Raw genomic sequence first — 23915 nt, 5'->3', positions numbered from 1 at the left:
ACATAGTCATAAATATACTGATACATTCTGAAATATACCGATGTACCCAGACAAATACTGAGAAATAGATGAACAAATATACTGAGAAACAGATGAACTGCTAGATTAGATACAGCAGTGGTGCTGTAAGTCTTTTCTTGGAATCGGCTGAGTATATTTTCCATTTGTCTGTTTGATCTCATCCCGTACTTGTCTTCATGCAGAATGTTTACTAGTGTGCTTGGCTATGACAATGCAGGGGGGGGGGTACATTGGCTTTTCCTTTTAAGCACGCCTGCACGGTACATAAGGTCCCAGAAGAGAGCACATGAAACCCACAGTAGAGGTCTACAGTCTGTGAAGTGCTGCCATGTTCCTTCTAATTTCCCTTTGTTATGATCGCCCCACTGTTAGCATACCGTTAGCATGTCAGGGTGATAAATGAACTCTAATGAACCTTTCAGCAGCTATCTAACACTTGAAACAACAGGAAGCGGGGCCCTACGCTCTCACTGAAGACACATGAAGGCTGTACCGAAGGTGTGAGAGAGCTGCAGTGTCTCCTCTCATACATATTCTATGAAGAATAATCCAGTGCTATGATTCCCCTGTTGTAAAACGCTTCAGATTTAGAAGCTGTACACACAATGCGTATATTCCCACAGAGGAACTTCACTTCACGCAAAGGAACAAAAGAGAGGTTGTTTTTCTCGGCAGGAGAATAAGTGAAGCCGACTGCGAGACGCCATTTTCTGGATGTTTCTTAAATGCACTTGAATAAAGGGGTTTGTTTGGAGTTGGAGTTGAAAGTTTGGTGGGTGGTTTTGTGTGTCTGTCACATCAAAGCTGTTTTGGGACGCAGCAAAGCGCTGGTTGTTCTGGTTGATGCAACAAAGACTCTTGATCACCTGACAGATTGTCCAAAGCAAAATGTACTACCATTGGCTACACTGTCTAATTGACACCCCTCTGCCACAGCATATGAACACACACACGCACAGAGGCAATGTGCCGAGGCACGTGGGAACACGTGGACACCAACAGATGCACAAATGCACGTACACACACATGTAGACACATACACCTGTAAATATGCACATACATGTACAGACACTCAATCTATGATTCAAACATTGCATCAACGGTTGCAACACTTTCAATCAATTACACTTGTATACAAACACACTTTCTCCCTAAGCTGGTTGTGAAGATCAAGATGTCCTCAAACGTCTCTCTCCCTAACTGCGCTTCAAGTCATATCAAGTCAAGAGAGCTGAAAAAGAATTATACCGAACCCACAGCGAAAAGCAAGCGCAGCTTTGAAATTGATATGCAAAAGCCATCATTCCCTTACAAATAGTAAAATACTGCATTTGGTAAACCTGATAATCCTTGTATTATTAGTGTGTAGAACAGACTTAAATCTAAGTACATCAATCCATTCTGAATAGAAATTGTCGACCAACAGATTAGTAGTGTTTGTGATAAAGAAAAACCCAGCATCTTCATTACACGACTTATACAATGTGCTTGTATTTCCTGCAATGCAATGAAACTACAATGGCAAATGTCCCCTCATGCAACTAATGTGAGTGTTGCTTGTTGTGTGCCAGAGTAGAAAATCAGGAGGGAAAACATCTCACAGATGCTTTGCATATTCCATCTGGAAAAACAACACTGAGTTATTTCACCATTCCCACAAAGGCTTAAAGACTCGCCCCGACGTGCCAGGCAAATACTTCTTCTTGAAAGCGTTTATGCTCCAAATTAGTTGAAAACGCATGTTGGTGTTTCAGAAAGCTACACCACTTGAGACGCAAAATCTGCGGAGAGGCCAACCTATCAAAACACAGTCATAGCATCATCCACCAAAACAGAAATGCATGCATACAGTACATACGGCAACTGAGACATTATTAGGAATGAAAAGGGAAAAGGTAGAAGACAAGAAGTGGCAAGGAGGAGAAGAATGCGGCCTACAAGGCAGAGAGAGGAGGTTCGGATTGGTCTAAAGCACCTACCTGTAACTTCAAAGCTGATGGATAGAAGAGGGGGAACACTAGGCTTCTGCTGGTTTGAGGTCTGACCCTCTGCGGGCACAGGGAGATACAACTATTAGCAACACAGTCACTGGAAAGGGAGAGGGTTTTGGAAGTTGAGGCATGCGTTGAGTGCTATTACAGGAGTCTAGCCACTTTCCAATATGAGAAGGAGGCTTGTAGAAAAAAATAAGGACGGGAAGCGCTGCAGGGATACACTTGTCGATCTTTAAAAATGTAGATTGAAGGTGCTCTAATAAGATCAGTCTAGTTACCCATAGAAACTGATCAGCAGTCAGTTTTGGATTGACCCCTCTAGAATGCTTAAGGTTTGGATTTAGGGAGGGTAAGGTGATCCTGGACCTGTGTTCTAAGAGCGTGGTGATTTAGTTTATGCATGCAGTGGTGGTTGCTGCAGACTTCATTGAGGCACTGTCTGCCTTTGTCTGTCTCTATCTATGTGGCAGCTGGGGAGATTACCCCCCTGATGGGGGAAGAGGAATCCTGCGCCAGGAAGATAAGAACACTCTCCCTTCTAACTCCCACACACGCACACACACGCACACACACTCAGACGAACACACACGGGAATGCATGCACATGCACACACACAACGCACACACACACACACACACACACACGTGGGAACACAAACACACACATACATTTCAACAAAATCGTTAGTACATTCTCCTTTAATGTCAGTCCATCTTTCACTGCATTCTAAAGCAACGTGTTTGTCAACATGCACGAGGAAAGGATGTGGTTTCAGTATAGAAAGAGAACGAGACTGTTGTCAATGCAAAGAAGCCCACGTTGACATAAGGACATATAACAGTAGCGACAGAGTATAGACAAACATCTATTCAGAAATGTATTCACACCCTTGACTTTTTCCAAATGTTGTTGTGTGACAGCCTGAATTGATGATTGATTCATTTGAGATTTTGCGTCACTGATCTACACACAATACCCCATAATGTCAAAGTGGAATTATGTTTTTAGAAATGCTCATATATTCATTCAAAATGTAAAGCTGAAATGTTTTGGGGCAATCCGTCTCCAACCCCTTTGTCACGACAAGGCTAAATCAGTTCAGGAGTAAAAGTTTGCACAACAAGTCACATAATAAGTTGCATGGACTGTAATAATAGTGTTTAACCAGATTTTAGAATGATCTATCTCCTCTCTGTTCTCCACACATACAATTATCTGTAAGGTCCCTCAGTTGAGCAGTGAATTTCAAGCACAGATTCAACCACAAAGACAAGGGAGGTTTTCCAAATTTCGCAAAGAAGCATGGTGCAGTTATTAATTACACTTTGGATAGTGTATCAATACACCCAGTCAATGCAAGGATGCAGGCACCTTTCCAAACTCAGTTGCAGGCGAGGAAGTAAACCGGATTTCAGCATGAGGCCAATGGTGATTTTTAAAACAGTTAAAGAGTTTAATAGCTGTGATAGGAGAAAACTGATGAGGGATCAACAACGTTGCAGTTACTCCGCAATACTAACATAAATGACAGAGTGAAAAGAAGGAAGCCTGTACAGAATACAAATATTCCAAAAATGCATCCTGTTTCCAATAACTTTTTGTCCTGAATACAAAGCACTATGTTTGAGGCAAATCCAACACAAGGCATCACCTAGAACCACTCTTCATATTTTTAAGCATGGTGGTGGCTGCATCATGTTATGGGCACGCTTGGCATTGGCAAAGACTAGGGAGTTTTTGTTGGGGGAAGAAAAAAAACATTTTTGAGCTAAACACAGGCAAAAACCTGCAGGAAAATTTAGTTCAGTCTGCTGTCCAACAGACACTGGGAGACAAAGTCATCTATCAGCTGGACAACTACCTAAAACACAAGGCCAAATATACACTGAAGTTGCTTACCAAGACAACATTGAATGTTCTTGAGTGGCCTGGTTACAGTTTTGATTTAAATCGTCCTGAAAATCTATGGCAACACTTAAAAATGGCTGTCTAGCAATGATCAACAACCAACTTAACAGAGAGTGAATCATTTTTAAAAGAATAATGGGCAAATATTGTACAATACAGGTGTGCAAAGCTCTTAGCTACTTCCTCAGAAAGACTCACAGCTGTAATGGCTGCCAAAGGTGATTATATCATGTATTGACTCAGGGGTTCGAATACTTATCTAATCAAGACATATTAGTGCTTTATTTTCCATTACATTTAAAAAATATATATATAATTTTCCTGCCAATTTGACATTAGAGTATTTTGTGGAGATAGCTGACAAAACAATACAATTACATCAATTTGAATCACACTTTGTAACCCAACAAAATGTGAAAAAAGTAAAGGGGTGTAAATATATTTCTGAAGGCACTTTAGATGTCACTGCTGTGTGTACTGTGTATGATATGACAGAGGTTGTGTGTGTGTTTGTGTCTTGTGGTGTATCGGTCGCTACAGGAGAGATCTTCAGCATACTTAAACCAGCCATATGTGATTTCTACATAGGTTTTTGGACTTTTAAATGAATAATATATACACATGGATCCTTGAAGAATATAACTTAGAAATGCCTCATGAACTGTTTACCCCATGAGAACCCGAAACTATAAGCTTGTTTGACTTCATTGTTTGTAAACAATGTAATTGTAAAAAAAACAAAAAAACACTGTATATCCTCAAAACACGGTTGAAACTCAAGCTCCTTGCACCGAATTTGAAAGTGATTCAATTTCTCCAGCCCCATTCCTCAGCTGTTTACCAAATCAGTGGCGGGGTGAACACTTTGTTGTTGTTTGAACTGCAGATTGCCCCCTTCAAGCTCAAGTTAGCACTTTTTCTCCTGTGCACTAAAAATATTGTCTGAATAAAACGGTCACTCCACCAACAATTACCGCTCCAGCGACAGGAACATCTCCTGATATAAGAATTGTGCTTCTCGCGTCATGGAAATGCTTTTTGTTTTTCTCACACCATCTCCACTGTTGGTGCATAGCCTTAGAATCCTTGCTAATGTAATTACCAGTGTGCAGCATTGACTTAAACTGGGCTTGACAGGTCTGAGTGTCGAAGCCGGAGTGTTCTCACTTGTCTAAGGCTTAAGAGTCACACCAGGACAAGTCAGGTTATGTTATGAAAGCAGCTCCACTTCCCTGGTTGCCTCTCCCTGTAGTATGCAGTGTTCAGGAGTTGCTGTGATAATTCTGTCATGGATACACTAATTGTAGGGCACAAAAGTGTGTTTTTAATGGTGTTATTCAGGTACTGCTGTTGTTAGGAAATGTCGGAATGGACACAAGGTGTGGAACTGTGAATGCTGTACAGGACAATACGTGTCACTGCATTTGTTTGACACAAGACAATGACGTGTCCTCTGATGCTGAACTAGTTTGGTGTGCCAACATGTAACAATTTTGTCTTTGTTGTTGGGAAATATTTGGGACTGTTTTGTACAACCTTTGCAGATTTGAGGCATGCAACAATATCAGATGTGGGACTACATTAGTCCCACAAATGATTATTACACATGATGGCTGGATGGTTTATGAACGTAACACCATCAGATAAGCATTATTGGGACAGTTTTACTTAGGAAAGACTTTGTTATAGGGAAGTGTTAGGGACAGATCAACATTTACTTGGGGGAAGGGCGGTCCAAAACAGGGGGAAGGGTGTGCGTTTTTTATTGGGCACAGGGAAGGTCAGTGTGTTTTGTCCCTGATTTACATTTACTCTTCTGCTTGTATTTTCCCTATAAACAGTGACTTGACTTACTTTTGATATTACCCTAATAAAACGTTGAAACATTTGTGAAGGTTTGTTATGGTGTGGCTATTATTTATCTTTAGCTACTGAAGGCCTATGATGTGAAGGCAATGCGCCCCGGTGCTCCAATCGGACCCTGACAGTTGAACTTGAGGTGAGGAAGACTTGCTTCAGGCCTACCAGAGTTACTTCTATAATCTAACAATATAATGCTTCTCTTTATACAAAATATTCGGATTGAAAATGAACAAATTACCCTCCTGCATTCTATATCTGTATAGCAGACGCAGTAGCCATCTCATATAAAGAAATGCACGTCGGTGTTGTAGCTCGTCACTGGCATATCTCTCTATCGCTCTAGGGTTAGGTCTAAGCTTCTCTTCCTTTATATAGGCTATATGTATTTATTAAAATGTTAATATCGTACAGTGGACACCTAAGCCCATAGGCCTATGCATGCAATACCCTGATACATGTTGTGCTCAAATGTCTGACAGCTAAACCGTGAGGTGGACAATTATTGTTTGAGGAAAGTAGCCTAAAAACAATTTAAAAAAAATAGGCTATAACGTTTTGCATATGATGCACATCAAAACACAAGGAATAGTGTTTTTGTAATTGTTCCAGGCTGTTTAAGGACATGTCAATGTGGCTCATTGGGCCAATATCTCTTGTTTATTGATGGAGCTGGATGCATATGGATGCCTTGTACATTTCTTAAATGTCCAGTAAATTAAGATCTCCCCTGTCATGTTGTTTCCTAAAGAAAACTCTGAAATGGCATATTGTTTTTAGAATATTGGCACAAAAAATCAGTCGCCAATTGGATGGAAACCTAGGTAGTGCGCAAGTCCCGTACGGCTTTGATAATGCCTCCACCTCACGGTTCATCAGCAGCCCTAAACATCTAAAGAATACGCTACTAGCCAAACAAGCTGGTAAGAATTGGACTTACACTCCCCCCTCATACACATTTGGAGGTTGAGGATTTTTTTCGTCTCTATCTCTGTAATGTGTCTGTATCAATGTAATTGTATATGTAGAAAATAGGGACCAGAATGGAAATAAGTCCCAGACTTATTTAAAAAATCTTTGTGTATATATGTTTTTATTTTATTTTTACTGACAAATAAAATGAATCTATCAATTCAAACTGTGCAGCGACCAATTGATGAATGGAAAGAGTCGTCTGTTACAAAACGGCAAAAAAGTTTAATGTCATTCAAAGATTGTCAAGCATTCTTTACTGGTTAGGCCTACCAGGTAGGGAGGGAAGTATTTTCTGTTTGTCCAGATTGACATTGTCTATTTATTGTGGTGTTGAAAACACAAACAGTGATATCGAAGTGCCAGAAGTTGGTATGCTCTGTTTATTGGTTGTGGTGATGCACTGGCACAGAAAGCTGTTAGTAGAAAACTCTTTGCATATAAAACATATAATTATAAATATGACTCGTCTGGGGTGGTCGGCAAACCCCCAACCTTTTGGCCCATCGACTGTGAAACAAAAGTATGCTGAAGTCGATATCCATGTTTATAAACGCAGGGTTGTAAACACGATTTTTAGTTCATTCTATGAGAGGGGAGGGTGTTCCATTTACTTTAATGTGGGTCATGTGAAAATATTTTTTACGCTTGGGGAGGGGGGTGCATATTATTTCTACTACACCTTGAGTTGGACCAGCCCCCAGTACATTTTGGTCTGTCCCTTATATACAGGAAAGACTATGTTATGAAAAAGTGCTATATATAGAAATGCCTCATTACCATCTTTGTCTTTGAGGTTGTTGAGGTAGGTCAGTAGTTCGGCGTTGGCCTGGACACAGTACACCTCTCGATTCTGGAGCCCTCCCCCACACAGGCCGGTCTGGTTGCTACGCCGACGGTCCTGTTGGCTTAGCAACGAGTCCACTCTACAGTCGCTCCACTCTGTAGTCCTCCAGGTGTAACTGTGACAGTGACAGAGATGGGTGTGTGGGTGTTATGCTTTCAAAACACAGGTTTCTTTAGCTAATCAAATCCCTGACCTGTCTGTGCTATAAAAACAAATTTGTCAATTGTGTGTTGATCTGTTCTACCTGCATCTGGGGCTGCAGATGCCAAACTTGAATTACACTAATCCTTATCGTTCCACTACAACTTCAATAGCTATCAGCTCCATGTTTGGCTAATTGCTTCCAATCCATGTAACACAGGAGTAATATGAAAAGATACATTTTAGTCATAGAAATAATTCATTTGAAAGGCTATGTCACGATAGTTTTATAGATGGTGTGGTTTTGAAGTATTTTACAGCAGAATCGGAGCAGGAAAGCTCAAGTGTTATTGTAATGATTGTGTAAAGACGGGATACGATGTCAATAAGGCCAATCTCTGTCTGTCTGTCTGTCTGTCTGTCTGTCTGTCTGTCTGTCTGTCTGTCTGTCTGTCTGTCTGTCTGTCTGTCTGTCTGTCTGTCTGTCTGTCTGTCTGTCTGTCTGTCTGTCTGTCTGTCTGTCTGTCTGTCTGTCTGTCTGTCTGTCTGTCTGTCTGTCTGTCTGTCTGTCTGTCTGTCTGTCTGTCTGTCTGTCTGTCTGTCTGTCTGTCTGTCTGTCTGTCTGTCTGTCTGTCTGTCTGTCTGTCTGTCTGTCTGTCTGTCTGTCTGTCTGTCTGTGTGTGTGTGTGTGTGTGTGTGTGTGTGTGTGTGTGTGTGTGTGTGTGTGTGTGTGTGTGTGTGTGTGTGTGTGTGTGTGTGTGTGTGTGTGTGTGTGTGTGTGTGTGTGTGTGTGTGTGTGTGTGTGTGTGTGTGTGTGTGATTGCATGGCAGGTTACAGGAGAGACAATATTGTCATAGACTCCATTTGAGTCTGTGTCTGGCAAAAGCTCAAACACACCAATCTTTCTCCATATGCTCTCTGCTCCACCACACACACACAGGCCCATACAAGCCAACTCCTATGGGCCACCCTGGAGAGTAAATTAGCTAGATGAAGTAGCTAATGGGAAATCAACAGGAGGAATGTATCACCTCTGCCAGTGAGAATTCAGTAGACTTTGGAAAGTTAGTGCACTAAGTGGTTCCAATTTGTTGAAAACTTCCTGGAGGCCTGTCAGGTTCCTGAACTATGTACGGTAGTATTTTTCGACACACTGATACTACCGTTTAATACATTACATTTGGACACAACATTTTATCATTTGAAATTCAACAAATTCAACATTGACTTAACACACTTTCAAGCTCTAGGCCTTCCATAAATGTTCAGTATATTTCTTACCACATATTTAGTGTAAAACTATAACTTCCACACATACAGCCACACATCCTCATGACACTAAGTGACACTCACGTGGCGCAGGGCAGTACTCCATCCCCCTGGGGGTCACATGGCTCCGTCTCCTCCAGCGGTGGGCAGTCCTCCCCCTCCCCCACGGAGAACTGGTGCACTCGTCTGGTCCTGGAGCGTTGGCCCCTGGGGGACTCAGGGTCTGGGTCTAGACAGGCCTTGGAGCAGGGGCCCCAGTCTGCCCACTCGCTCAGCTTACAGTCCTTAGCGAGGATGCAGGACTGGACCGTCAGAGGGAGGTCCCAGGGTAGACACAGACTGGAACACAGAGGTAAGGCGAGAGCAGAAGTGGCAAGGTCAGGAATCTGAGATCTGTCTGCGATCTGCTTGCAATTTGCGACAGTGGATGTGAAAGCTGGTCCTGAGGGAGCCCTGTGTGTGTTGGTGGTCCTAGAACAAGTGGTCAGTGGGTTTCGAAGTCAGCTGAGGTAGATTTTGAGGTAGAATTTGGCGTATGTTGGCTGAATTTGTGGAATGTTGGTTTTCGTCTGCGGAGAGGCCAACCTATCAATTTTGGCGGACCTATTTCAGTTTTCGTCTATTGCAGTGTATTACTCATCAAGGAACAGTGTCTTACGTCAGATACATGGTTGTGTAGGGTTGACACCACTACCTATCGGAAGACAATGGGAAGCCAGGGGTCATTCATCAATGAGCTGGATGTAAGTACATGATACTAATACTATCATGTACTATAATGTATTAATACTTGTACTATAGTAGAATGTACTCTACCATTCAAAAGTAGAGATCACTTAGAGATGTCCTTGTTTTTTTTTTTTAAAAGCACATTTTTGTCTATTAAAATAACATGAAATTGATCAGAAATACAGTGTAGACATTGTTAATGCTGTAAATGACTATTGTAGCTGGAAACGGCTGATTTTGAATGGAATATCTACATAGGTATACAGAGGCCCATTATCAGCAACCATCACTCCTGTGTTCCAAAGGAACGTTGTGTTAGCTAATCCAAGTGTACACACAAAACACCAGTCTCAACGTCAACAGTGTAGAGGCGACTCCGGGATGCTGGCCTTCTAGGCAGAGTTGCAAAGAAAAATCCATATCTCAGACTGGCCAATCAAAATAAAAGATTAAAATGGGCAAAATAACACAGACACTGGACAGAGGAACTTTGCCTAGAAGGCCAGCATCCCGGAGTCACCTCTTCAGTGTTGACGTTGAGACTGGTGTTTTGTGGGTACTATTTAATGAAGCTACCAGTTGAGGACTTGTGAGGCATCTGTTTCTCAAACTAGACACTCTAATGTACTTGTCCTCTTGCTCAGTTGTGCACCGGGGCCTCCCACTCCTCTTTCTATTCTGGTAATGGCCAGTTTGCGCTGTTCTGTGAAGGGAGTAGTACACAATGTTGTACGAGATCTTCACTTTCTTGGAAATTTCTCACATGGAATATCCTTCAATTCTCATAACAAGAATAGACTGACGAGTTTCAGAAGAAAGTTATTTGTTTCTGGCCATTTTGAGCCTGTAATCGAACCCACATATGCTGATGCTCTAAAGAAGGCCCGTTTTGTTGCTTCTTTAATCAGAACAACAATTTTCAGCTGTAATAACATAATTGCAAAAGGGTTTTCTAATGATCAATTAGCCTTTAAAATTATAACCTTGGATTAGCTAACACAACGTGCCATTGGAACACAGGAGTGATGGTTGCTGATAATGGACCTCTGTTTGCCTCTGTTGATATCATCCGTTTCCAGCTGCAATAGTCATTTACAACATTAACAATGTCTACACTGTATCTGATCAATTTGATGTTATTTTAATGAACAAAAAATGTGCTTTTCTTTCAAAACGAGGACATTTCTATGTGACTCCAAACCTTTGAGCGCTAATGTACATTATACGAAGCATGTTGTAATAAGCTGTATTCAAGAGTCCTTATGGAACTGACTGGCATTGAACCCTAATACTCAACCCTTCATTCAGAATCATCACACCTTAATAAACAATGCAGAAAAAAAAGCTGGGAAGCCCACACATTTAGGTAGTGAATTGGTTGCTGGTTCAAATCCGGCTCAAAGGACCATGAGACCAGGGGTTTTGTACATGTAATACAATACAATACATAAAGTCTGAAGGGTTGTGCCTCAAAAGCCTCCGAATAGTAACCACAACTGATCAATCACCAAAAGCAATCACTCTGTAATCATTCAACTTGCAATTAGAGCTAATGAATAAACGCTGCCTCTTTAAGCTCCTTCAAATGATTAGGAATTAAAGCCGACTATTTTCTATTCCTTGCACCGCAGTGTGCATCGCCTTTCCCCCGAGGCGCCGCAGCTGACGATCTTTTACTGCTAATTACAGCTCTGCTTCATTTAGAACCCTCTAATTTAGACTACGCCGATGCCACACTTCACCTCTAGCTTCTCACACTTCTGCTGGAAACGCTTGAAAAAGAGGGAGTTGTGTTTTTAACCCCTCTGTCTCCACAGATTAAGATACCTTTGAATTGTTTGATGTGGCGGGCCTGCAGGTGTGACGTCCCGCCGAGGATTCGTTGTGCTGCCAACAAGGCACGCAGGTAGAGTTCTTTCTCAGTGAAAAACATTCAGAAATGAAAACAAAGGTTTTGCGACTCGGTGAGGATAATGGCTCGCTTCCTGACTCAGATGAAACTTCACACATGCTTAAAAAGCCTTAAAGCATCCATTGACCCTTTTCACGGCTACTCAATCTCTTTCAGTATTTGATGTTTTGGTCGTGTCAACTTTTCATTATTTTCTGCATTGTTGTGGGGGTTTTGAAGTCTTGAAATTAGACTTAAATTTTTTTTTTTTATCTGCGTCAGTCAGACAGAATGGGGACAGACAAACAATTTCACTTGAAATAAGAGAGTAATAATATTTCAAAAACACTCAAACTCTCATTTTAAAACCAATAAAGGTTATACAACAAACAACAAGAAATTCCATGAAATTCCACAAAAAAAAGAAGAGTTTGGTTTCTGTAGAATATCCACACTGAACACAAACATGCTCATTACACGAGGCTTTGGCTAAGAAACATGTGGTACAATTAAAGCCTACAACACAGGCTGTACTATGTGGGTCAGGGAATGTGAAACCCTGGGAGAAATCTTTTAACCATCTTTTTCAGCGCCTTGATGAAAACACAGTTTAGAAAACAGAGTGGAATGTTTGGAAGGCCAGTGTGGCCAGTAAAGAGAAACATAAACGTGGTAGGATATGGGAGACTCGAATTTCACCTAAAAGATGTAAAGTGGTACTTTTTAGAAGTACTTCTGGTGGTAAACGGAAACCTCAGAGGCCACCATGCAAGCTGGAATCTACAGTAAATAGCCTATACTTGCATGCGGATTTCATATTATTACATGTAAAACAAAGTCTAATGAGTCAAGAGAAAGCTGTGGCCCAACGATGACAGATGTACATCAAACAAAATGGGAAATGAAGTCAGCAAGATGTTCGGAGGACGACTGCCTAGATTCATTGGATATCGCTTCAGAGAGAACCCAGCAAACCGGGAACATTCCCAGAACATTAGCTAAGATTCTCATTAAGTTCTAGTTGGGTTTTTATCTAACATTAGGATGATGACATCCAAAAAACATACGAAGAATGTTTTTGATAACAAAATGTTTATTTTATTCAGAAAATGTTTTAAAGGAAATATTCTTGGAATGTTTTCTTAACATTCACGAAAATCTTGTGCACAACCACCACAGAACATTCCCCAAATGTTCTCATTAGGTTTCCAGGTAATGTAATGACACAATGTACCATTTGCCTGGTGTTGCAAGAACGTTCCCAGAACGTTGTGGCGGTATGTTTTAGAAACATTACTGGTACATTTACATTTACATTTAAGTCATTTAGCAGACGCTCTTATCCAGAGCGACTTACAAATTGGTGCATTCACCTTATGACATCCAGTGGGACAGTCACTTTACAATAGTGCATCTAAAACTTAAGGGGGGGGGGGTGAGAGGGATTACTTATCCTATCCTAGGTATTCCTTAAAGAGGTGGGGTTTCAGGTGTCACCACCTTCCGGAGACACCTGAAACCCCACCTCTTTAAGGAATACCTAGGATAGGATAAGTAATCCCTCTCACCTCACCCCCCCCCCTTAAGTTTTAGATGCACTATTGTAAAGTGACTGTCCCACTGGATGTCATAAGGTGAATGCACCAATTTGTAAGTCGCTCTGGATAAGAGCGTCTGCTAAATGACTTAAATGTAAATGTAAATGTACCAGTAATGTTTCTAAAACATACCGCCACAACGTTCTGGGAACGTTCTTGCAACACCAGGCAAATGTTTTATACAAACATTGTATAATCATCATTGCAACAGTTTTTGTGTTATAAGAACATTGCCGCAGCCAAAATAATGTTCTGGGACCTTTCACAGAAACTTTTTTGGTTTGCTGGGAAGTTTGTTCCACTTTTCTGAAGTGGCAAAAACAACGATAAATATTTCAGAACCAGAAATAAACAAGTCAAAGATTAGTATTTACCTTCCTAAGGGCATAAGATTTGTTTTCACGGTTCTTTAGAAATATTTGATCCCAGCCACTGCTGAGAAGTTGGCACTAACAGCGCATTAATGAATAGATTTAGTACATAATTGATCACATCTGTGGCATGTAACACATACATAATATGGATATAAGGCTATATAACGGAGACTGTAGCTCTCCTTGCTAGAGATGAAAGACTTCATGGATTCTAAGATGAGAGATAGCGTGCTGACATTTGAAGTTATTGTCACTCAGCATAAAACAAAGACACCATTCAATGCTAAAGAAAGAGCTTAAAGGCAAGACAGGGTTAGGGACTTGCCTCAAGCCAAGACAGGGCCCAAGGAAATGTCAGTTTACTTGAAGGGTATGCATGCAATCTTGTCTACTGTATATTGTACTGTATATAAGATATAGTATGCGAATAACCTGAATCATTGATAACCTGAACCATACTCCTAATGTGAAAGATTATCATAAATTGTATTTGGTCAACAGCATTTAAAAATAAATGACTGTACTTTTTTTTAGTTGAACTGAAATTACTGTTAGTAATCAAGCTTTTTGATTTTATCTTTCCTCACCTGCACACGTAACAATACCAACATAATGATGTACATTGTGCAACTTATCCTGCTATTTCACAGTCAAAGAGGACAGAAGTGCTGGCTAAGATTCAATCCCTGTCACGGAATGAGCACCAGTGAATATAGAGTTGTCATCTCCACCGTTGAAAGTAGACACCAGAAAGTGGGAGTGCTCCATTGCTTTGACAGCAAAGCAGAGACACATAACCATTCCCTTACCTGTCATCAACTGTACATCAGTACAGTACATCACATCACAACATAATACTGTGCTTACAGTTCTGAAGAAGATCAAAACAACCCCTTACAAAGGCCTGTTTAGACATGTGGCAGGATTGTGCCTATTTTAAGATTGAGTGTTATTTACGGACAACAGATAACTCACTATGATGAATTACAGTTCTGAATGGACAAAAACACATGGTTTCCTATGACCAATGACATATCATGGTTTGCCCATTTAGACTAAAAGTACAATTTTAAAGGACAACCAGCACACAGACACACTAAGGAACCAGTATTACCCCAGACCCTGAAATACTGATGCTGAGCCACTTACCTGAGTCCCACCGTGCTCCCGTTCCTGTGTGCACAGGACACCGTGCGACTCTGGTATCCCACCTGGATGTCCCAGAAGGGGCTCTCCTGCCTGTTGAGCCGGTTTCTGGTCCGTTTCTTCTGGATCAGCTCCCTAGTATCAGGGTCTTTGACCCCAGGCCTCTCCCTGGCCCCCCCTTTACCCTTCCTATGCTTGGCCTGCCGCACCGGCCGGGAAATGGGGAGAGAACAGGGCATCCAGGACCCCACCCTGAGGCTGTACACCCCCTCAGGCCCCTTACAAGGCCCTGGCTTACAGGTGTGGAACTCGGTTAGGTTTGGGCAGGCTGAACCCCCGAAGAGTGGAGGCACCAGGACACTGCGCACCCGGTTCTTTAGGCCGGTTCCACAGGTTTTTGAGCAGGACGTCCAGGGGGTGAATTCAGACACTACACAGTCCTGAGGGCAGGGGATGAGGCAGGCCTGCTCTAGCCGAGGCTTGGGCTCAAAGTACTCACAGATGGTGTCGTCTCCGAGAGATTCGTCTGACTTTAGTACGCAGCCCACCTCCCGGGTCTGAATGCCCTCCTCACCCCCATTGCATACATATGGCCGCATGCCCCCAAAGGTTCTTGTTGACACGGACACACACTGGTTCCAGGCACCGAGTTTCCAGTCGTAAAGGTCCTTGTGCCAGTCGCACACACGGAAGCAGTTCTGCTGGTTGGAAGGCCGCTGGGACTGGTCACAGTTGGTGTGGAGGGTGGTCCAGCCGTCCACGTGGGCACACCACACAGCCCGACTCTGGCTGCCACCTGGGCCACAGTCACTGCCCATACATCTGCCCCATGGCCCTTGGGAACACAACACAGACAGCGTTAAAATAACTATGAAATAGGCCAGAATTAGGCTTTTTAAAATATGTTTTACATCAAATGGTAAAGTGGACACAGTGTACACTATACAGTCCATCAATTGATGGAAAATTGATTATTTTAGGGGCGGTAGTGTATTGATCAGTTGGAAAAAGCAAACCATACAAATATCAACCAGAACGTAGAATTAACCCACATCAGCAGGCACAGTGGACGGATCGATGGCGACCAATAATGTCATAGAGACCGCGTCTTCATACCTGGAGACTCACAGCATATTTACAATTCGTGCACTGAAAGATTAGTACATCAGCTATTCTACCATAGCTCCCCTTTCAGCTCCACGTTGTACTCTGAATGAAGTCTCCATTGCAGCCATAACACAAGAGCTTTCCCTGACTTTTATCCCCACACCAAACCTCATCACAGTAAAAAAATCTGCAGCTCAGCGGCAGTGTTGTTCATTGAGTCATTCAACTCAACCTAATCCGTGGCCATGTTGTGCTCTGCCGCTGTTATCCACATTATCCTCACAGGACAACCGAGAAAGAAGAGGAGACTAATGTACAGCTTCACCTCAGACCAACCCCTTCCATCTACAGCCAATTGATTGTGTTACATGATGGCCTCTGGCTGAGTGGTCTCCGGGTGAGGGGGCCTTGTGTTTACCCATGTTGCACCCCTGAACCGATTGCCACCCTGTGGAGGACGAAGAACTCTAGTCATGCTGAAACCGGGTGGAACATTTCCTGCAATTATCAGACCCAAATGCCTCAGATGACAGCCCATTAGTGGACTCATCTCCTCGCTCAGCTGCTGATCTCGCTGGCAGGAACTGGCTTCAATCAGTGTGTCAGCATGTCGACAGAAGCCTCAAAGCACATCACACATGGCTGTTCTATTTCCCCCTATATCAACACAAGATCAATGCCCTGCTGTCAGACTTCTCATGCATCATATATACAATGGCAAGAAAAAGTATGTGAACCCTTTGGAATTACCTGGATTTCTGCATAAATTGGTCATAAAATTCGATCTTATCTTCATCTAAGTCACAACAATAGATGAAGATAGTGTGCTTAAACTAATAACACACCAATTATTGTGTTTTTCTTGTCTACATTGAATACATAATTTAAACATTCACAGTAGGTAGGAAAAAGTATGTGAACCCCTAGGCTAACGACTTCTCCAAAAGCTAATTGGAGTCAGGAGTCAGCTAACCTGGAGTCCAATCAACGAGATACGAGATTGGAGATATTGGTTAGAGCTGCCCTGCCCTATAAAAAACACTCACAAAATGTTTGTTTGCTATTCACAAGAAGCATTGCCTGATGTGAACCATGCCTCGAACAAAAGAGAGCTCAGAACCTCGAATTGATAACTTGCATAAAGCTGGAAAGGGTTACAAAAGTATCTCTAAAAGCCTTTGATGTTCATCAGTCCACAGTAAGACAAATTTTGCAGGAGAATGTTAGGCTATCTGTCCGCCAATTGAAGCTCATCAGAAGTTGAGTGATGCAACAGGACAACGACCCAAAACACAGAAGTAAATCAACAACAAAATGGCTTCAACCAAAACAATACACCTTCTGGAGTGGCCCAGTCAGAGTCCTGACCTCTCAACCCAATAGAGATACTCTTACATGACATCAAGAGAGCAGCTCACACCAGACATCCCAAGAATATTGCTGTAATGAAACCATTTTTGTAAAGAGGAATGGTCTGAAATTCCTCCTCACCATTGTGCAGGTCTGACCAGCAACTACAGAAAGCATTTGGTTGAGGTTATTGCTGTCAAAGGAGGGTCAACCAGTTATTAAATCCAAAGGTTCACACACTTTTCCCACCCTGCACTGTGAATGTTTACACGGTGTGTCAATATAGACAAACACAGTCTGCTGATAATTCTTTGTGTGTTATCAGCAGACTGTGTTTGTCTATTGTTGTGACCTAGATGAAGATCAGATCCAATTTTATGACCATCCATGTAGTCCCAAAGGGTTCATATACTCTTTCTTGGCACTGCATTTGTGATTCAGGGGATGTCTGGGCATCCGTTAGCTACCGAATAGATTGGGGTTCATTTAATAGCCTTTTGAAATGGGGTGTCTGGGGTATTCGGCACAAAAGAGGCAGGGGGTAAACTATCTGGAGAATTCCCAAGGCTTATCCCTTATATGTTGTTTGCCTGAGTAAATGAAACCCTAGCAACATGATTTCACCAATAGCAAAAGGAGCTTACTTTGAAGTTTTGTTAGACACATGGTGTGAGCGGTGGGATCTTAGCAGTGATTAGGTTGTTGGCACTCCATGATGAAGACAGTATGGCATGAAACACATTCATTTTGGAGCTGTAGCTACATGTCATGGAAGCCAAACTGACATCCTCTCATTGAATGCTGTTAAAAAATGTGAAACAGCTCTTTAATCCCCAATCATTGTTGGATAAGATCATCTATGTTGGTCTGAGTCATGGCGTTGTGCTTGATGAAGGAATGAAGTACAGAACTAACGTTTAGTATATCAACAGTTATCAACATCAACCGTCTGAATAGTATACTATAAATTATAAACTGGGTGGTTCGAGCCCTGAATGCTGATTGGCTGAAAGCTGTGGTATATCAGACCGTATACCATGGGTATGACAAAACATGTATTTTTACTACTCTAATTACGTTGGTAACCAGTTTATAATAGCAATAAGACACCTCCGGTTTGTGGTATATTGCCATTGTACCACGGCTAAGGGCTGTATCCAGGCACTCCGTGTGGCGTTGTGCTTAAGAACAGCCCTTAGCCTTGGTACACTGGTCATATACAACAACCCCTCGGGCCTTAATGCTTGAATATATAACTCAGGGGGAGATTTTAACATTTTCACACAATGTCCAAGAGCCCTAACAGATCTCCCATAGGCTCAAGTGCACATACTCCCCTCTGTAAACAGCAGATTAGGCTGGAGTAAGAAGTGTAATATCCCAACTGTTGGAAAGTAAGTTGGATCTCTCTGTCCCAATGTGTTCATTAATGGACAGACATGTTTTGGCTCCCACAGGGTCATCCTCACAAAGGATGATGTCACTTGTTTGTGTTTGCTTGTTATTGATCCATCTAAGACAGGAACTACTTACTGCCAAGGTCAGGGATCATTTTGAGCTGTCCTTGCTGTCTGACAGATGCTAGAGTGGTGGTCCTATTGCCAAGAAATCCCTGTTGTTACTTCTGGTTTAGGTGTCTCACAGAGCACTCAAAATGTCTGTCATTCTACAGACTGTCAGGACCAGGTTGGACAGGTATTATTATGAGCAGATTATGTTTGCTTTATGAAAACCACTTAAAATAAAGTGCAATCACATCTCATATGGCCAAAGCTACAAAAAGAACTGTAAAATGAAAGCGAGCAAAAGACCTTGTGTCCCCTAATTACCATACCCAACTCCTAAAAATGTTCAGTTGCGGCACAGAGTGAAACGGAATACAAAAGGCCCTCTTAAATACAATTGCACATAACCCTTGGCAGAGATGAACGTCAACACATTGAACATGCCATGCTGAGTTCCTGTTAAGGCCAGTAGAGCAATTCATTAGCTAAAAGGCCAAAAAAGCTTGCAAACAATCTGATGAGCATGACACAAGGTGAAACTGTGTATCCCTTCAGAGAGACCACATAGTCCTAAGGGGTAGTACAGAAGTCTGCATTTGAGGAGAATGCATCATACATTCTTAAATTATTAAGTATGGTCAGACACTTCATTTCACTTCCAAACATTGTCTTTTTTTTATTTTACTAGGCAAGTCAGTTAAGAACAAATTCTTATTTTCAATGACAGCCTAGGAACTGTGGGTTAACTGCCTTTGTTCAGGGGCAGAACAACAGATTTTTGACCTTGTCAGCTCAGGGATTGGTTCTTGCAACCATGCAGTTACAAGTCCAACACACTAACCACTAGGCTACCTGCCACCCCATAAGAATGAACAAATGAACATTGCCCTTTTATTTATTTTTATAAACAACACCAAATTGTAAATCATGGGTTATAAATATAAAAGACAAAAATATGTCTGAGGAGAAGGAAGAGGCCAGAGGCTACCACTTAATGTCTGCTGAAAAACTTTGAGCTGCTTAACATTCATGGATAATTACCGACCCTATGTTCAGTGTGATCTGGGCCCTTGGCCATGTTTCTAGCTCTCACAATTGACCTGAATGTCATTAGCTGGAATACCACAATGACACTTCCATCTTTTAAAGGGCTTTTTTTTATGATTCTGATTCATCAAGCACAACATACATCACTGCACATAACTCTTAAGGCAGACTTTTGATTTATCCCATTCAATGTGAAACCGTTTCCTCCATTTAATTATATTTTTCACAAATAGGAAACATTGTGCAGGCTCTGTGTCATTACTGATGCCATGCCACCCTTATGAACTAGCGTCATGGTTACCATCTGCTAGTCATTGAATTGGATTCGGCTAATTAAATCACAAACTTCAGTGATCAATAACAAATCGAAGGTGGAATACTGCACTGCAGTAGGAGACAGACTCATTTGTCACTCCTGCAGTGACAAGATATTTTTGGCATTCTGCACAAACCACCCATTCATATATGTGTGTGGCAAAATCCAACTGTCAACGCATTCAAAAGCAGACAAATTTCAAAAGGTCAAACGCAATGGTCCATGTGCTCCACTCGGAAATCTGTTCAAGCCGCCAGTAACAGTAAGAACGCAATCGATAAAACCTCATCATTTCCTTGACGCTCAAAAACCACGACTGATTCAACAACCTGCCAGAGGCATAAAGGTTGCCCTCTGCATGCTAACCAACGTCCTATGATTTCACTAGCTGCCACTAAAGCAGCAAACACCATAAAAAAAACATGTTTTACAGAAACACCTCACACTCCACAGTTGTGTCCAAAGGTGTTGAGAATGACACAAATATTCATTTTCCCAGAGTCTGCTGCCTCAGTTTGTATGATGACAATTCATCTTCTCCTTTCCCCCTTCTGATGACCAGGTGGCGAATCGCATCTCTGCATGTCTGGCAGACATATCAGTGTGGATGACGGATCACCACCTCAAGCTGAACTTCGGCAAGACGGAGCTGCTCTTCCTCCCGGGGAAGGACTGCCCGTTCCATGATCTCGCCATCACGGTTGACAACTCCATTGTGTCCTCCTCCCAGAGCGCTAAGAACCTTGGCGTGATCCTGGACAACACCCTGTCGTTCTCAACTAACATCAAGGTGGTGGCCCGTTCCTGTAGGTTCATGCTCTACAACATCCGCAGAGTACGACCCTGCCTCACACAGGAAGCGGCGCAGGTCCTAATCCAGGCACTTGTCATCTCCCGTCTGGATTACTGCAACTCGCTGTTGGCTGGGCTCCCTGCCTGTGCCATTAAACCCCTACAACTCATCCAGAACGCCGCAGCCCGTCTAGTGTTCAACCTTCCCAAGTTCTCTCACGTCACCCCGCTCCTCCGCTCTCTCCACTGGCTTCCAGTTGAAGCTCGCATCCGCTACAAGACCATGGTGCTTGCCTACGGAGCTGTGAGGGGAACGGCACCTCAGTACCTCCAGGCTCTGATCAGGCCCTACAACCAAATAAGGGCACTGCGTTCATCCACCTCTGGCCTGCTCGCCTCCCCATCACTGAGGAAGTACAGTTCCCGCTCAGCCCAGTCAAAACTGTTCGCTGCTCTGGCTCCCCAATGGTGGAACAAACTCCCTCACGACGCCAGGACAGCGGAGTCAATCACCACCTTCCGGAGACACCTGAAACCCCACCTCTTTAAGGAATACCTAAGATAGGATAAAGTAATCCTTCTCACCCCCCCCCTTAAAATATTTAGATGCACTATTGTAAAGTGGTAAGATGGATGGAGCCAAATACAGGACCATTCTGGAAGAAAACCTGATGGAGTCTGCAAAAGACCTGAGACTGGGACGGAGATTTGTCTTCCAACAAGACAATGATCTAAAACATAAAGCAAAATCTACAATGGAATGGTTCAAAAATAAACATATCCAGGTGTTAGAATGGCCAAGTCAAAGTCCAGACCTGATTCCAATCGAGAATCTGTGGAAAGAACTGAAAACTGCTGTTCACAAATGCTCTCCATCCAACCTCACTGAGCTCGAGCTGTTTTGCAAGGAGGAATAGGGAAAACATTCAGTCTCTCAATGTGCAAAACTAATAGAGACATACCCCAAGCGACTTACAGCTGTAATCGCAGCAAAAGGTGGCGCTACAAAGTATTAACTTAAGGGGGCTGAATAATTTTGCACGCCCAATTTTTCAGTTTTTGACTTGTTAAAAAGGTATGAAATATCCAATAAATGTCGTTCCACTTCATGATTGTGTCCCACTTGTTGTTGAGTCTTCACAAAAAAATACAGTTTTATATCTTTATGTTTGAAGCCTGAAATGTGGCAAAAGGTCGCAAAGTTCAAGGGGGCCGAATACTTTCGCAAGGCACTGTATTTTGGGTCCGTGGCCAGGAAAATCCCCAAACTTTAATCCCATTGAGAATTTGTGGTTAATCCTCAAGAGGCGGGTGGACAAACAAAAACCCACAGATTCTGACAAACTCCAAGCATTGATTATGCAAGAAGGGGCTGCCATCATGTGGCCCAGAAGTTAATTGACAGCATGTCAGGTCGGATTGCAGAGGTCTTGAAAAATAAGTCAACACTGCAAATATTGACTCTTTGATTCAACTTCATGTAATTGTCAATAAAAGCCTTTGACACATGAAATGCTTGTAATTATACTTCATTATTCCATAGTAACATCTGACAAAAATATCTAAAGACACTGAAGCAGCAAACTTTGTGAAAATTAATATTTGTGTCATTCTCAAAACTTTTGGCCACAACTGTACACTCTAACTAACACATGGATCTCTTATGTGTGTTGTGGGAGTTTATCTTGTTGCCCAAATGTTATTTTGTCCCAGTTTGAGGCAGGATGTTGTGGGAGGGGCAGTCAGTGACCTTTAAATAATGGGATAGGGATGGGAGTGTCCCTCCTGATTTGCAGTGATATTCAACATGCCCATCATGCAGCTCTGACAGGCATGCTTTTTGAGAACACAGGCAAGGTAAACCAGATAGCCAACAGTAAATCCTACCATAATTAGTCACAATCCACTGAATCATATTTCAATGAAAGGGAGAGAGCTGTCAGATAACACGCGTATGTTATCTATTGTAATTATGGTCCGACACAGTAACTGGACCAAATCAGAAATCTACCATTCATAAAATTGATATGTTGACATTTGAAGTTCAGAGGTTGGACATTTTGATTGATTACTTCTACGAATTCTAACTGATTCTGTCTCTTCATCTGGGAACAGACTGCAGTGTTCTCCTTAAACAATAGTTATAGAAAGGATAAATGGCTGGAGGACACAATGAACACATTTCATAGCGGAATAGACTTCCATTATGCAAAGTAATAGAATGGAATGGATTTTGATTGATTCCATCAACACAAGCGCTTATTGAACTGGGATACAAATAATCACGTGAGCTGCAATGTAGCCTATATGCTGATCACTTTACGAGATTAAAAAAGTTGTAAAAAAAAAAAAAGTATGTAAACCACTAAAATATGAAATATATTCCAGGAAAGAATGAAATAGAGTGCATCGCCTCAGGTTTCAGTTGGATATCCTATTCCATGTAAAGCATTTGGAAGCCACTGCAATACAAAAACAAAGTCCCTGAAATTATGCTGGCAAAACTGCATTTCAAGCGTAAAAGTCCACCATATTGAAAAAAAGGCAAAGAACAAGACAAACCACAGAGAGAGAATGTGCCCCTTGGTGCTTGGCACTGCAGTTAAATATTAATATGAAGCCAGTTAGGAGCACATTGTTGACTCCAATCTAAAGAGGCACTTCCACGGAAGACTTCCTTGGTGTGGTAGAGGATGTGAGAGGTGGGGTTTCATTGCCTATAATCTGCCCTTTAAAAAGATCCTGCCATTAGTCTGCGAGGAAGAGCTGCACTGGCTGACTTTACATGCAGTGAGCTGGGTTGTGAAAACAGTTGCATGTGTTGCTAGGAAGCCTGCACGGATACCATGAAAAGGGGCATCGTTTGCATTTCTCCTTTAGTAGGGAAAATCATATATGCCTCTGTTATTGCTATATAACCTGGGAGCATATACAGTCTACACAGGCATATGCAGTCTACACAGGCATATACAGTCTACACAGGCATATGCAGTCTACACAGGCATATACAGTCTACACAGGCATATACAGTCTACACAGGCATATAC

The 23915-nt window shown here is 42.2% G+C and overlaps 1 protein-coding gene across 7 annotated transcripts in view; it reads right to left on the bottom strand.

The window, feature by feature from the left end:
* Positions 1 to 23915, bottom strand: part of LOC123997671 (thrombospondin type-1 domain-containing protein 7A-like) — a 117640-nt gene that overhangs the window by 59881 nt on the left and 33844 nt on the right. For 4 of the 7 annotated variants that reach the window (XM_046302127.1, XM_046302130.1, XM_046302124.1 and 1 more), the window contains exons 2-5: positions 14755 to 15586; positions 9098 to 9352; positions 7536 to 7717; positions 2001 to 2069 (exon numbers count right to left, since the gene is read on the bottom strand). In XM_046302127.1, the coding sequence (XP_046158083.1) occupies positions 2001 to 2069; positions 7536 to 7717; positions 9098 to 9352; positions 14755 to 15586 (1338 nt within the window). The remainder of the gene's footprint in view (positions 1 to 2000; positions 2070 to 7535; positions 7718 to 9097; positions 9353 to 14754; positions 15587 to 23915) is intronic. The other 3 variants (XM_046302131.1, XM_046302125.1, XM_046302129.1) reach the window with 1 other exon arrangement.

Source organism: Oncorhynchus gorbuscha, linkage group LG15, assembly GCF_021184085.1.
Source record: "Oncorhynchus gorbuscha isolate QuinsamMale2020 ecotype Even-year linkage group LG15, OgorEven_v1.0, whole genome shotgun sequence".
NCBI classification, from domain to species: Eukaryota; Metazoa; Chordata; class Actinopteri; order Salmoniformes; family Salmonidae; genus Oncorhynchus; species Oncorhynchus gorbuscha.
This window is presented reverse-complemented; position numbering and strand designations above follow the sequence as displayed.